The 16,357-nt window shown below is 43.2% G+C and overlaps 1 protein-coding gene across 2 annotated transcripts in view; it reads left to right on the top strand.

The window, feature by feature from the left end:
- FSTL4 (follistatin like 4) overlaps positions 1-16,357 on the top strand; it is a 2,214,882-nt gene that overhangs the window by 2,033,942 nt on the left and 164,583 nt on the right. For both annotated transcript variants that reach the window (XM_069199198.1, XM_069199197.1), the window contains exon 9: positions 5,144-5,305. In XM_069199198.1, coding sequence (XP_069055299.1) covers positions 5,144-5,305 — 162 coding nt within the window. The remainder of the gene's footprint in view (positions 1-5,143; positions 5,306-16,357) is intronic.

The following is a 16,357-nucleotide window of genomic DNA, read 5'->3' as shown; positions in this document are numbered from 1 at the left end:
AGACACTGTCAGGTGCTGCACTGTGCTGTGGTTCTTGCCATACCACATGTTGGCTCACATTACCTTGTGTGCTATTTTCATTCAATGGTACATGTTTCTTGCCAAGGGATCACCTGGCAGCACCCTTGTTGATATATGGAGGTCATTAAACATTGTAATCTGTGGATATTGTGGCTACAGTCAACTTATGTTTTGAAAACAATTTGTATAACAGACATTTTGATGTAGATCTGGTGGATGAGGATTAAATTGTAGGGGTAGTTTGTGTGTGTGTGTTGTGTGGGGGTCTGGAGGTGTGTGTATACAAAATCAAGGCTGGGTGGGAAGCACATTTGCTTTACATCCCCACATTTTCTAACATGGGATTTACTGGTGTTTTAGCTTTAGGTACCTGCATGAATGCGTGGTGTCCATTGCACATTGTCATGCCCTTCAATGCTGTTCCACGTCTGAGCTCTTTGATGCACAGACTGAGTGAGATTTATCGGCCTTTTGGGCCTAGTTTTGTGAATGTTCTTTTTTAATTGGACTCTGTGACATTATTGGGTTACTAATTTTTAGAAATGACATGGTTTGTTCCTTTCATTTTCTCTAATGTAGTTCTTTATCATCTGCAGTTAAGTCATTGAATGATGCGGTCATGTCTGTGCATCGATGTCCATAAGTGATGTGATGTTTTTTAATGTGATGCTGCATGATATATTCTGATAGGTATATTTGTGAGTGTATCAGTGTGCAGTCTTTGCCTGAACTTAGTTATATCAATGACATTAGGTTGTACCATGCATTCAACTTTGCCGTTCACCTGTTTCCTTAATTGTTGTAAGTATGTTTTTTGCTCGTAGACGTTTATCTTCATAATTTCAGTATATTGTTGAACACTGTGAACTGGCATTTACTGATCCAAATCTAGGAAGTTGTGTCAGTCAGTCAGTCAAAATCTCTTTATTCGGTCTCACTTGAGACCATAAAAGTAAATAGAAACAGTATTACAAACATTGATCATTATGAATAGAAATGAATCAATAGTCATGAAGTCCAAAAACAGTAAAAAAACAATAAAAAACTGTATAAACATAATGTGCAAAATAGCCAATAATATAAGCCAATTTTGTCCATTCCTTTGATCTAATAGTGCAAAGTAAAGAAGGCCCATTGACTGTGTTGTCTCTTAATCCAATATGCCCAATAAAATATCCATTAAACCATTATTATTTACAAAATCAACACTCTATAAAATGTATTTCAATTCTATTCACCTAAAGTGCGTTAAACGTTTACTTGGGTAGTAACACAAATATAAAACTCATCCACCCTTAAACATTCAAAGACCCGTGCCATGGGTGTTCCATTGCTTTTTGGCTGAGATAATAAAACTTACAGCAGCATAACAATTTTCCAGAGAAGCAGCAGATTGCAGGTATCTCAAACCATTTTTATATGATAAAGGTTGAATATGTTTAAGGACAGGAAAGTGAGCCCAACATATAGAGTATAATTTACAAAAAAGCATAAAATGCAATGTAGATTGAATAGAGGTGTTATCACATGGGCAACAAGAATGAATAGTTGTTCTAGTCCCCACTACTGGAAAGGCTCCCAGATAATGAATTAAGTTAAGCCTCAGCCTTGTTATATAAAACCAGTGCTGAGGATTGGTTTGCCATAACAAGTATGTATTCACCCCTGAGATATTATCATGCTGTATAAAATTCATCACAGACACCATGTTGGGGCTCTTACAATGTGCTCTTCCTCCCTGTGCACCAGGTCCCTTTTTTTGACCCGTTCTTTTGTTTGAAAACAAATATCATCAGGATGATCAAAAAGGGCATCTAGGCCAAGATCATACAAATTGCTTTTAACATATGCCAGCCAAGGGATTACTTGCTAGTTGGCCAATTTTAGACAATGTGCTAAAACTAGCAGGGAAAATACCGCCTTCGGTGTAACCCAGATTTTAATTCATAGTAGCAGTGGAGCTAAGCCTATGAGATCCTCAATATAATCTACCCCTGATTCAAGGTGAAGAATCAGGCTTGCTGTATTTTGAGGTAATGCCAGCAGGCAAGATAGCAATCTATTCTCTATAACTTGTAGCTGCCCCGGAGAGGATCTGCCCCACCCACTGGCACTGTAAACCCCAAGGGAAATACATTTGCTTCTATACAACTGTATCAATTCCTTAATAGGTGTACCACCAACTTGCTTTGCAAATCTAAACTGCGCATCCGATACTGCCCCCAGTTTAAGTACTCTTTGGGCAATCAGCCTCTCCCAAGACCCACAAGCATCAAACAGGATGCCAAGGTAACTAGGTATATAGGTTCCCCCTATATAGAAATTCTTTGTTTTTGTATGTCTGGGTCCGAAGGTCATTATGAATGATTTTTGGAAATTCGCCTTGAGCTTATGTATAGACAGAAAGTCATAAAATCCATCCAACAATAGTTGAAGGCCATTTGCAATTAATGCCAACAGAACTGCATCATCTGCGTAAAGGAGGAACAGGACTGCTTGTGGGCCTAAGCGTGGTGTGTCCAAACTATGGGACTCTAAATAGGTACCTAGGGAATTAATGTAAAATAAAAAATAAAAAAGGTGTGCGAATGCAGCCTTGTCTCAAGCTTCTAGACACCCTAATAGGGCTTGTGCATTCCCCTTAAAGTGCGTAACACACCTTTGCAGTTGTATCTGTATGTAGTCTTTGCACCGGATCCACCAGTTCATGGTCAATGCCAGCTTGATCCATTAAATCCCATAAAATTGCCCAATCCACAAGGTCAAAAGCACAAGAGAGTTCCATAAAAGCCATATGAAGGGCACCTCTCCTGGCTTTGATATACTTCCCCCAGATAAGAGTTAGGTTTAAGGCCTGCTCTACTGTCCCTACACTGGGTCTAAAGCCATATTGCATAGGTGAAAAAAATGCTGTGTCCTCTGCCCAGGTTTCTGGTTTATCCAGGATTACCTGACCAAGGATCTTTACTGTGGAATCTAATACGGAGATCGGGCGATAACACGAGGGTGAGCTTCGATCTCCTTTTTTTTTTAATTTGATCAATAATTGCCTCTTTCCATGAGTCCCTCAGGTGGCCTTTAACAGCTGCTCTGAGGACGTTTGTCAACAAGGGGGCCCAGAAATCAATATTGCATTTATACTAATACGAGTGGCAGGTTTACATGAAGAGCAGACCTACCTCAAAATAGCTTTGAGGTACATGATCATCAATGGATGGAATGGAGAGTGAAAGAATATTAGAACAAGTAAGGTGCACAAAAGGTGTAAATATTGTAGTAGCAAATGTGTTAATGGATATAGGCTAGTGCACTGAATTTCACAAAGAAAGCAACATGAGCAAAACCAGTTTACTGTTAAACATACAATATAACCTGTGGCTGTCAAAGTCTCGATACACCATGCTTTATTGGGTGGTTTCTGCTTCAAATGAACATATATATGGACTACTTTCCAATACAAACATGTCTCCATCTTCAATACACATTTTGTGCAAATTTTGCAGTAAACATGCATGCTGTTTCCCTTCTGTAAACGTCTATTTCAAATCATAGAACTTTTGCAACCCATTTGTCTGAATTATGAGTTTTGCACAAATAAGATAACGTGCCAGGGCACACAATTTCTCTATAAATTTGGCCATCCTAGGTATTACAAAAAAGTAAGATTAAAAGTTCTTAATACTGCTTGTAGGATATGGTTTGCAGTGAGAATCCCGTACTACACCGATATTGCTCCAATTCGCCCAGTACACAGATATGTCTACAAGATGCACTAGCTACTCTATTGACATAGGTAGGAATTGTACGATGGGGACAAATAGTTAGTAGAAGCTCTGTGATTTCATACAACAAATGCTAAGTTATCCAGGTTCAAATATATACAAATTAAAAGCTAGGTACAAGGACAGCCTGAGGCAAGGCTTGTCACAGGTTGTGAAAGTGAAATGATAGGCACCCAGAGATTAAAGAAAGAAGTCTCAAGGTGGTACTGAGTATTAATACAAGCCGAAGATGCCTCTCTTCCATCACCCGTAAAGGGGTGGAAATCCGTTCTCCCAGCACTTGACCTCCCTGATCTTTGGCAGTCATCTATGAATATAGTTTGGTCTGTGGTGAAAGCCGGCCCCTTTAGGAGGAATCACTTGTTCACTATGTACAGGGCCTATTGGACTCCCCGAAAGCTAGCTGGAATAGGACTTCAAAGGAAGAGCAACTGCCCGAAGTGCGATCTAGAGGGTGCGGATGATAAACACTTTTGGTGGCGGTGTCTGGAACTTCAAACCTTCTAGGAAAAAGAGGGCAAAATGATTTTATCCATCATAAATAGACAAGTAGAGAGAAGCCTACCAATGACTGTATATGGACTATATGAGGGTTTTGGAGGAACATACACGATAAATTGGAGAAACCTCTGGCGCACCTTTTTTTTTAACTTGGTGTTGATAGCACGGGGGAAATATGTATTAAGTGGATTTCTAGTTTTCCCCCCACTCATATTGATTGGCTATTGTCGGTGAAGAGAATCTCTGACCTAGACTGTAGTAACGGCTCGGTCAAGTGTCAGAGAATGTGGGAACCTTTTCTGGCTTTCTACAGAGCACATTTTTCTCATTCTTAGGGAGACATAAGATGAATAAACTTTTGGCATTTGAATAGGGCAAGATTCCAATGATTAATTATTAAGACGCAACAGAGAGGAGGTGAGGGTGTGGATCTGTTCTTACTCCCTCACCCTCAGATCTCCTCTCCTCAGGTTGTTGGAGGCCACCCTTTTGGTGTCAACTCTTGGGTTAGGGATCTGACCAGAGTCGGGACACATTACAGTTCCTCCTGTCTTTTGTTATAAATAAGGACTCAAAAATCAATAATAATTCTACGGAATTGATTTGCACCATTTATCTCTAGGCAAAAAAGCCCAAACAATGTAAACACAGGCTGAGCAGGATGGTTCTCGACCAGATATCTGAACAATCTTGCTCATTCTGCGGTAATAAGCCAGGTTAGTTGCTTTTCCTACCCATGTGTAATTGCATTAGAATGTTAAAATATGTTGCTAGCCTGCAAAAAATGTAAATGCTTCAATCAAAAATTTAATGTGATTTGTACCTATTTCCTTTTTCAGTTCCTCCCGTAATCAGAGTTTACCCGGAAACACAAGCCCAGGAGCCTGGAGTGTCAGCCAGCCTTAAATGCCATGCAGAAGGCATCCCCAGTCCCAAAATCACGTGGTTAAAGAATGGAATTGATATTATACCAAAACTGTCAAAGCAACTAACCCTGCTAGGTAAGCTCCTGTACTGTTACATATATTAGTTACATGTAGGTGCTACAAAAGTTGTATTTTAGGGCCATATGTACGAAAGCTTTTTCCCATAGACACAGAATGGGTAAAATCCTTTGGTACATCTGGCCCTTAATGTTTTTCGCACAATCAGTTATTCATTCACTCCGTTTGTTCATTCATTCATCAACCTTTATATTCACAAATGTATATAGTTATCTGCAATATGGGTTAATCTTTCAATAAATATACTTACTAATTCTAAATTCTTGTTGATGTGCATTGAAATTTCTATATGGCCAGCAGATTACACCCTTGAACAATCACACAGGAGCATAACTAATTATGTGAACTTGTGACTGAAATTCAGCAAAATACATAGTGGGTCATTCTGACCCTGGCGGCCGGTGACCGCCAGGGTCACCGACCACGGGAGCACCGCCAACAGGCTGGCGGTGCTCCCAAGGGCATTCTGACCGCTGCGGTTCAGCCGCAGCCAGAAAGGGTAAACCCTTGGCATGGCATGGGCACTGCAGGGGCCCCCGTAAGAGGGCCCCACAAAGTATTTCAGTGTCTGCAAAGCAGACACTGAAATACGCGACGGGTGCAACTGCACCCGTCGCACCTTCCCACTACGCCGGCTCCATTCGGAGCCGGCGTCCTCGTGGGAAGGTAGATTTGCCCTGGGCTGGCGGGCGGCCTTTTGACGGCCGCCCGCCAGCCCAGGGCAAATCTCAAAATACCCTCAGCGGTCTTGTGACCACAGAGCGGTATTTTGACGGGGGAACATTGGCGGGCGGCCTCCGCCGCCCGCCAATGTTAGAATCACCCCCATAGTGCCTGATTTAGATCTCGGTGGATGGAATACTCCGTCATAAATGTGACTGATATCCCATCCGCCGTATTATGATCGCCATAGAATATAAAGGGATCATGATGCAGCAGACAGGATACCAGTCACATTTGTGACAGACTATTCCCCTCCGCCAAGTTCCAAATCAGGCCCTTAGTGGTAGATTATACAGATCAATTATTGTATTTGTTAAGAAGCAAAGGTAAAGCCAATACGTCTGCATTGCATATTCAGTCATAAGTCAGATATACTTGCTTTGTCAATGCTTGTTATTTTAGTAGAGGTTAATGTGAAGGCTTCAGAATAGCAGAGGTCTTTTCACTCATTGGAGGTAGTGCTGGGATTCGCCAGAGGGACTCAGGATCACCCTGCGCTGGAGAGTGGAAATAGATTGAATGCAGGAGCTGCACAAGAGGTCGGTCTGGTGAGCCTGTGACAGAGCCACCGCAGCCAGCACTGGAGCTCTTTCCACTACAAGCCTAGTTTGTAAAGCCCATGACAGTGTTGCTGGTTGTATAAGACTGCTTTTGTGTGAGTAGTGAGAGTATCATTGGTAGTGTGTGAAGGCTAGTCAGCGAGAGGTGGGAGAGTGCTGTAGCTAGTTTGCTAGTGTGTATCTGCTAGCTGGTGAAGGTGTAAAGGCACCCTCAATAATGTGACTATGGTGTCAGTAGTGGTGAGCTTCTAGTCTGTGATAGGTTTGAGAGTGTTTCTGGTAGCGTGTGCCTACTAGTCTTTGTATAGTGTGAGAGTGCTGTCAGTAAAGTGAAACTTTTACTTTCTGAGGGGTGCGAGTGCTTTCTCAGTGTGCTACTTCAAGTCTGCGAAACGTGTTGGCTAATGTATACAAGAGGATTGCTTCATGATTCCACTGACTGACATTAACTGTATTTCAAATAGACTGAAGAGACAGCATTTAGAAGCTTAAAGGAAGGGGTTATACATTGGGAACTACACTCCTCTTCTACTGTCGCGTGGGCTCTCATTATCCTAGATGAGACTACTGGATTTCTAGGCAGCAGGATCGATAACGGTGTGGGGGACTGAGTCTGACCCACTTGTAAAGAACTCTGTCACCCTAAATCCGGTTTTTGCTCCGGCTAACTAGCAGTGCCTCATTTCTCCCATGGGGAAGAAATTATTAGGCAGCCGAGCGCATGACATCTTTGGAACTTCTTAGGGAAGTTGTGGTCACTCAGATCCAAACCAACTCTCTCATTTACAATATGGTCTCATATACAAATGACAAAGACAGTATAAGTTTTATATAATGTTTTAATAAAACAACTGTATTTTAGATAATAAGGCGTGAGCCGCAATAACCAGAACAATACAACATAGTAGGATTGAAATAGTCACCAGGAGAGTAAAACATAAGGACAAAGCTATCATATTGCCTAACAGTTTCTACTCTCCCTCTGCTTGTTCTATTTAGAGCACAGCATGTTAAGCTTCTAGCTTGCCTTTCTGAATCACTGGGGAGACATAAGCCCTCATACCTGAGCAAAGGCCTGTGATCTGGTTCAGCATCTGCAATGAGGCAGTCAGCGTCTAGCTGTGGGTCTCTGGTCGGAATCTCCCTCTTGCATGTATTGGGACAAGGAAGTGATTTTATAACTAACATGTCATTGTGATCACAAAATGTCCCTACGCAGGAATGCCAAATCTAAACTCCTACCACGTCTATCGGCAATGTACCAGACTGTATCCTTGACTGAAGCACAGAGTGAATATGTTATGGAGAACTCTAGTGGTGAAGTAGGCAAAACAGTGTGATATGAATAAAAAACAACACCGTAGAACTGGCTATTTGAAAAATAACAGTACGAAGCCTAATAAAAAGCATTTAGAGCAAAGTGCACAGAGGCTCTAAGCTGTCAGCAAATGAATAAAATACATTCAGGGCAAAGTGCACAAAGGCCTAAAGCCTGAAGCTAATGCGCAAAGTATACATAAAACTTACCACACTACACCCTCCCCTTGTCGGTAGCAAGTGGTTCCAATAATCTAAAAGCATGCCCCAAATATAAACAATATATTTCGACAAGGTAAGAAGACAACAAAGTCATAAATTTAGGAAACATGTGACGATAAAGCCAAATTCAATATAGAGTCAATTTTGCAGTAGAAAAAAATCCAATTGTCAGTCAGAAGCAATAGAACGTAGGAGCTCCTCCACTTCGATATATGTTAATATCGGAAGATCCACGCCACAAAGTACCATGGAGCAGGTGTGTTCCAAAGCCCCAAAACCATTCAGGGCGGCACCCCGTGCAGGGCCTATGAAAGAGACAATACCATCTTCCTCCAGGAAGGGAATCTCATAAACCGCCTCACGAAGCAAACTCAACCGTAGTGCACAAGTCTGGGAATGAGCCCTAATCGGGAACATCAACAGATCAGGATCGACCACTGGAGGGCGCTGCAGTGAGAGACAGAAAGCCAGTGCATGTTCAAACGAGCACCAAAGGCACCGAAACACGGGCTGCACACAATCCAAAACCGGTCTACATGAAAGAGACCAGTCACACTCCAAATGGCCCAGGAGTGTAGCTCCAAAATGCTGCATCATGCGTTCACGACACAGCTGCGCTGACGGGAGCAGCAACATAGGATCTCGTCGTGGCGGGACAGCCATTGCGAAAAAATCGCAACAGTAGCAAAACTCCAGCCAACAAAGCCAAAGTAATCGGGAAACCCCCAAAAATGCTTCTGAAAATAGAGTGTATAGCCGAAGGTATCAAACCGAATATGGAAGAGAAGGTGTGAGCGAAACCAACACCAATGGCTTTGAAAAAATGAGCAATACCAGCAGTGCTGGATGCATTAAATATACGTCCCACAAGTTCACTGAAGTGACTTGGAAAGTTAGTATTCAAAAGGGACTGTATCTCCGCCGATGACCTTGCCACCTGAAGTGCGTAGGTCTCGCTAGCAGATGTAAGGGCCACATGCTTTTGAAACAATAAAGCTTTCAGCCGACTCAACTTGTCGAAATCCGCTACCTCCCTAATTTAAGTGGGGGGAAGCAACACATTCCCGCAGCACGTAACGGCCTTGTTGACAACGACAACGTAAACTATTCCGGCACGCATGCCACAGCAGCGTTCGCTGTTAAGAACAATGTAACTGCCGTTAGAAAGCACCTGGAAAGTGTTTTTAATAACCGGGACCGGAACACCCTTCAAATAACAAGCTAAGTTAGCAATCGAAGCGTTACACGCTCCGTGCAAGGACAGCTGTTTACAAACCATGGAATGGCTGACAGAAGCTTCGCATTCGCTACCGCTAAGAAAAACCTCCCTCAAACCATTAACACATCTGTATTGAAAGGGAAGCTCCCACACTTTGTGTATGTAACTGTCTCCCAATAGTTCATATCTACCCACCGGAATGTGCTTCAAACAAGAAGTAAATTGCAGAGTGCAGATAGGCAAATTAATAACCCCATGAATCAACCATTCAGCTGACGGAATCTCAGCCACCGTGAAAGGCAGTTTCTCTAATTTCTCAATATTCAACATAACATATGTCGCTTCCTTTTTAGCCATCAACTGTTGTTGACGAGTCAAATTAAAGGAGATAAAGATCTCTCTGGCACGAATGTGCTGCCATGGAACGCGACCCGCCTTCAAGGTTTGAAGAGTCCAACCCAGCTGCATGATGGACCGCGTCTGACTCTGCCCATGATATAAAGAAGACATGTCCGATTTAATAATGTCAATAGCAGAGGAAACAATGCTGTCAATCATGTAAACACGGTCAGAAAGGGTATGCATGCCATTATCAGCAACAGACAAAGTCTGCAGCAGATTTTCCTGATCAATCTGCCTCAACCGGGCTGCAGCCTCCTGTTGTGAAAGTTTCCAAATCTCATTATAAACTTCGTATAAAAACCTTTTCTTCCGTGGTACCTTGGGACCTGACAAAAAATCTTGTAAATCAGTACCATTAGACAGTAACTTGAGATGTGACTTAACTGCATCCAGCGTGGATGACTTCAACCATTGTTGACAAAGCTTCCCCACGCTGTACGTAGTTATAATATCAGCATGTTCTGGTGAAATGTAACGAGGGTCTGCCCTACTAGTCTTGAACCCCCCCGAAGAGGTGACAAAACGTTGATGACACTTATTAGCGTCTACAGGCCATAATAACCACCCGCCCGGATGTAACGATGAAGTGTTAAGCGTACCATTCTGGACCCAATGTGTAAATTCACTAAAAGTAGCATTCACATAGTGCTGCCAGTTGTTTAATTTGGAAGGGACAGATATACTAGGCAAATTCAACTCTCTAATTGTCGCCAAGCCCAAACAGCTAGTCTGTTGTAATGTGTCATTGAGGAAAATCATCTGCACAGGGATACTACATGCTCTAAATAATGTATCCCTGCCTTGCATCTGCCAATTTTTCGTACCCCAAACACTTTTCAAGTCAACAGTTTTTAACCAGTATTCATATCCCTCGACCGAAAGTTTAGATACAAACAAATTTGAATACAGTAATTTAGTATCGGTCAATAAAATTTGCTTATTAGAATACGGTGCAACTTTAAAATAGTAAGACTTAGCATTCCGCTGATCATGCCCAGAAAAATATGCAAATTTATCATAATACGTTTTCGAACTCCCTTGTGGAGGAGTTGAGCAATGTTCCCATTGCACAAAATTAAAAATGGACTTAGGGCTACTAGCTTTATGAATAAAGTGGTGTCCATAATAGTTGTAGCAAAACATGTCACCATGATTATCTCTAAATTGGTAAGCATCTTCATCGTCATAGACAATATAATATTGCAAATCTGTTAGCATAGAATCTACTGTCTTCACATCCCAATCATCAGAAACAATGCCTGGAATAACAATATCATTCATTGATAACTTGAAGACATACGGTATTTGAATCAATTCAGTGGGACCATATATATCAAACATTACTTTATCCCACACAATCCCATCCGGAATCGGTATTGCAGAAATGTTCACATTGGACAAGTCTCTTCGAACCATATGAGACGAAAAATGTGGTCTCAACACAGTCTCCACGTGCTCAATGTCAGATCGATCAGGAAGAAAATGACCATGTATTACTAGAAAAAAAGTAACTACAAATCCCAACCATAAAAAAAGAGTCATTACAGCCAAAAAAAGCCACAAATAGTTCCAAGGAAAAACAAAATATGTGCGTTTAAGCCAACTCAGCAGCTTACGTGGACCCCGGACAGAAGACATCGAGGACGAAGAGCTGGACACTGCTACATCAGCGTCGTTGAAGCAGCCAGAGGCAGTTCTTGCAAAAGGTGCAATTGTGAACAAAGAAGCAGATGGAGGCTCTCTCCTAGGCACGCTATAAACCACATGTTCAGAAACATCAGTAGAACGTACAGCAACTTGATCAAAAGATTCCATATTAATCGTTGTCTGTGGAACAATCGCAAGATCATCTTCCACCCTCCCCAAGCTCGGAGAGGAAACAGCGTCGGTGTAAATCACCTGCAGCGGGACTTCTTCCCCAGTAGTGAGAGGGATGCCAGAACTACTGGGTGTCCCTCTTGGTCTGCTGTGCAGAATCAGCCACATGTTGTAACTTGACATTATCAATGGAAACAAAGCGATTTCCTTTGGCCCCTTGCAGCGGCGGTAAAATCACAGTTCTCGTGCCGCTCACCCCTAACACAGGGACAGGTGCTCGATAAGAAGGACCAAATTCTTTCTTTACTGAGACCTTTTCACGCACTAGATCCCCAATCCTGGGTATCCAACCAGTAGGTGTTACTGGCTCATCCTTAATTCCTGAGGAGGCAGCACTTGCAGAAGAGTTATCTTCACGGAATTGTTGTAAATCCTGCAAAACAGTGACACGATCATTTATTTCAAAGGGCGTAACTGCCGCCTCCACACCAGGACCATCTAGATCAGGAACATATATTTGTGTTCCAAACAGGCACTCATATGAAGTACGACCCCCCAGTGACTGTCTAGGCAAGTTATTAAGTGCTCTCTGTACTCCATATAGGTGGGCTAGCCAACTACGACCCGTACCTATAACCCTGGCCGTTAAGGATTGCTTTAAATCACGATTTAAACGCTCCACTACAGAATTTCCCTTGGGATGAAATGGAGACGAGAATTGGAGTTGGACCCCCAACGAAGCCATGGTGTCCCTGAATGCCGTAGAGGCGAAAGCAGGGCCCTGGTCCGAATGAAAAGCTGCAACTGCAAATGTATCGACAAAGATGGGCAAATCTTTAATAACAGTCCGAGCGTCAGCCGAGCGTTGTGGCCATACCCACACAAATCTGGAGCATGAATCTACAGCAATCAATATATATTTGTATGCACTATCTGGTGTCAGCGGACCACAATGATCCAAGTACACACACTGTAACGGTTTGTTTGAAATCAGAAGGGGCGTCTGCTGCGGGCATCTAGCAAACAAAGCTTTAATTTGTTGACAGACGTCACAACAAAGGACATACTGCTTTGTCTCTTTATAGAGACCAGGCCACCAGTAACGAGCCTGTAAAAGTGAAATTGTGGCAGCCACACCAGCATGTGCAGATGCCACCCCCTCATGTGCTGCAGAAATTAATCGAGGTCTCTCAATTCTATTGGGTAGTTCACGTACACCAATGCCTGGAATATTAACAACAGCATTTAGCGCACTACTCAAGCAGTAATCATATTTAGAAGGAAATCCTTTAGGAAACGGCGTGCCATCAGCCGTAGCTTTTATGGCAGCCGAAATCTCTGTGTCTGGTTTGGAACTCGAACGAGTCACTGCGGCCACAGTGGCGACAGCCACTGCCGACTTTGCGGCTTCATCAGCCAAAGTATTCCCAGCAACGTGTATTCCAATGCGCTGGTGTCCAAGTGTATGCACAACATGGACCTTAGGAAGCGTTTCTTTCAAATCCGCAACCTTACCCCACAACAATTTATGTTTAATGGTGTTGCCTTTAGAATCTCTGAACCCATTCAACTTCCAATAGTGAAGATATTCATTGAAAGACTGAACACAGTAGTAGGAGTCACAGACCAGCAAGGTCAAAATCGCCCTGATCCGCGTGCTCCAACGCTAACAATAGAGCTTTGAGCTCAGCCAGCTGCGCCGTGCAATCTCCCAAGGTTTTAGTATAAGTATGTCGGGGGCAGAACACTTCCCCCTCCATAGTGCCGCTCACCACCGCACATGCAGCAGAATACTGTTGTTTAGTCCCAACCGCTGGTTGCGCAGAGCCATTGGTATTCATGACCACTTGATATTGGTCAATAGGCAATGTGCCAGCAGGAACTGGGTACTCTATTTCATATTGAAGAAATTCTTGAGTCTGCAGTTTAGGGTCAAATATGTAATCTACATCAGTGGCTGTCAAAGACGTAGCCCATTGTATCCATCGCAGGTGTAAAGCTTTCGAATTAGGAACACTCACTTTTGTAACAGCCTCTAAGGCCGGAATCGGGGAAACGACAATGATGCGTTGGCCCTGGGCAAGCAGTCTTACTTTAATCACAGCCATCTGTACTGCAGTGAGTATTTTCTCAGTCTGTGCAAAACGTTGTTCTGCAGCAGAATACAAGTGGGACTTGTATGCAATCGGGACTGTCTCACCCTCATTAAAGGTGACATACGTAAACCCAACAGCCCCAGGTATCACCCTGATGACTAAATGTGTCTTATTGTCCCGTGTGTTTAAGGCTTTAACTGCTAAGAGATCAGTCTGTAACTCTCGCAGTATGTGTGTATGCTCAATCGTCCAAAATCTACTCGAAAAATTCGGGCGAATCAGTTCGTATATACGTGTAGCATAATCAGGAATGTAAGTTCTGCCAAAATTCAAAAACCCCAACAATGACTGGAGCTTCCGAACCGTATTAGGAGGCTGCAATAAAGCACATTTCTCCCAAAAATGTGGCGCTAGGCTCTTGCCCTCACTCGATAACTCATATCCCAGGAAAATGACGCTGAGGAAGGCAATCTTTGATTTCTTAAAATTAAACTTATAGCCAATATCAGCAAACCCCACAACAATGCGCGATACACGCCTTAGATGTTGCAGAATCTCATCGTCTGTCAAATATATGTCATCAACATATGATAACGCTTCAGGGTCCAACTCGTGCAGCATTTCAGTCACACGAGCCGAAAACAGTCCTGGGCTATTTTTATACCCCTGAGGCAAACGACAAAAAAAATTCTGAGAGCCAAACGCACTGAAACTGGTATAGTCCCGACTTTCGGGCGCTATATTTTGGCAGAAAAATCCATTCGAGATATCCAACGTTGTTTTGTATTTCTTACGCACTATATTGTTCATAAGCGCTGCGCTATGTGAATTCTGTATTGCATATGTGCGTGTGTGACTATTCAAATGTCTGTAATCCACCACTATCCTATATGAATGGTCCGGTTTAGCAACCGGAAATAAGGGATTATTCATCGGCGAGACACAGGGCTCAATTACACCCTGGTACTCCAATTGTGTAAGAATTTTCCGAACCGATGCCCTTGCCTCAAATTTAATAGGATACTGCGGCTGTGGCTGAGGTGTGCCCTTTATTGGCATTACATGATAAGGTGATTGTCTATCCCACCCCACGTCATTTCTATATAGGGCGGGAGCCTGTGCTAGAGCCCATGTTTTACCATAGGACTCCGCTAGCTCTCTCGGAACAAGTGGTGAGAAGGAAGGTACTATAACATCCTCCCCAACCGGACAGTCGCGAACAAAGTCAGGTGGCCAATCTTGTTCGGCCAACAGAACATCATATGATTTCACCACATGGTCCCAAAAGATGGCGTGTACAATGCGGTCAATGTCCCCTTCTAATCGTAGAGTCACTTGATATACTCTATCAGGATCAGAGACTCGCATGTCTGCCGTTTCGACTTGTATGAAGTCATCAGTTGCTTTCACCTCCAGATGCTCTAGAAGACTCCGGCGAACTATTGTGACCTCTGCTGCGCTGTCTAACAGTGCTAACGCCCATGTCTTGTTCGTCAAGAGAACTCTCTTCTTGAGCGGCATGTCTAACTGAGACTGCTGCCACTTTCTTCTTTTTAAATTGCTGTTTTTGTTGCAGCGGTTTCTCTTCTTGTTTAACAGAAACCTCCGCTGAGCGTTGTGAATCCTGTCTCGGTTTCACGTACTCCGTCCTTCGCTCTGACCGCCCACCTCTCTCACTTCTCTTCTCTGAGGAGTCCTGAAAGGAACGAGATTGGCGTGTATCAGTATATTGATATCTATCAGGCGTCTTCAAATTATCCCTATTCCTGAGATTATACCTATTCTGCGGGGTCTCCGGTTGCGGAGACTGTCCCCCATCTTTTTTAGGTGTTTGCTGTTTCTTTTCCCAGTGCTTTTTTGTACCTTCATGTTGCTGTTGCTTAGCATTATCTTTATTATTTTTACCCTGCAATTGGGGTTTCTGCAGTCTAGCCCCTAGGCTATCGCGACCAATACTTGAATATGTCTCAGCTATTATTCTCGGAAGTTCCCGCTCTTGATCAATCTGCGGAACATCCCAAAGACGCATTCGCACTGCTAGTGCTACTGCCTCCCCCTTGAGATTACCCAAAATAATAGAAGAAACCGTGGCAAAATTGCCCATTAACTGCATGCCCAAATCTAAGGCAGGGGCAGCCCCATATTCATCTTGAATTTGTTTAAGCACTTCCGGTAAATTAGCTAAAGTCGGCGTCCTGTGTGCTGTAGTGTAGAGCGCGGCAAACACCGTGCCCCAGGTATTACAAAGGTCCACAGGAGGAACCATCCCATACGGCAAACACATCGTCAAAATTCTATGTTTATCCTGAGGTCCCGTATGGGGAAATACTGCTTCCAGCGTATTAATTTTGTGTGCCAGCCAAAATGGAGTCTCCTCACGTTTAGCCGGTACCTTACCCATAACTGAGTGTACAGTGGCCGGATTGATTCCCGGAACCACTGCTTGTGGGTGCGCCGGGGCAGCACGCGCTGTATTAGTATTTAATGTCTGCATTACAAACTGAACCAGTCTTCTGTATGTTGTTGCTAAGTCTATATATAAATGACGCACATCAGCCACTGCCAAATTTGCAACCGCAGGATATGGTGTGTAAGTAGCCAATAAAGGCCAGGTCGGACCATCATTACTCAACGGACCTAACCTCACTTGTGCTACTGTATGTGGGAGGGCGCCATCAAGCCAATTATGGTG

The sequence above is a fragment of the Pleurodeles waltl genome, chromosome 7 (genome assembly GCF_031143425.1).
Source record: "Pleurodeles waltl isolate 20211129_DDA chromosome 7, aPleWal1.hap1.20221129, whole genome shotgun sequence".
Taxonomy (NCBI): domain Eukaryota; kingdom Metazoa; phylum Chordata; class Amphibia; order Caudata; family Salamandridae; genus Pleurodeles; species Pleurodeles waltl.
This window is presented reverse-complemented; position numbering and strand designations above follow the sequence as displayed.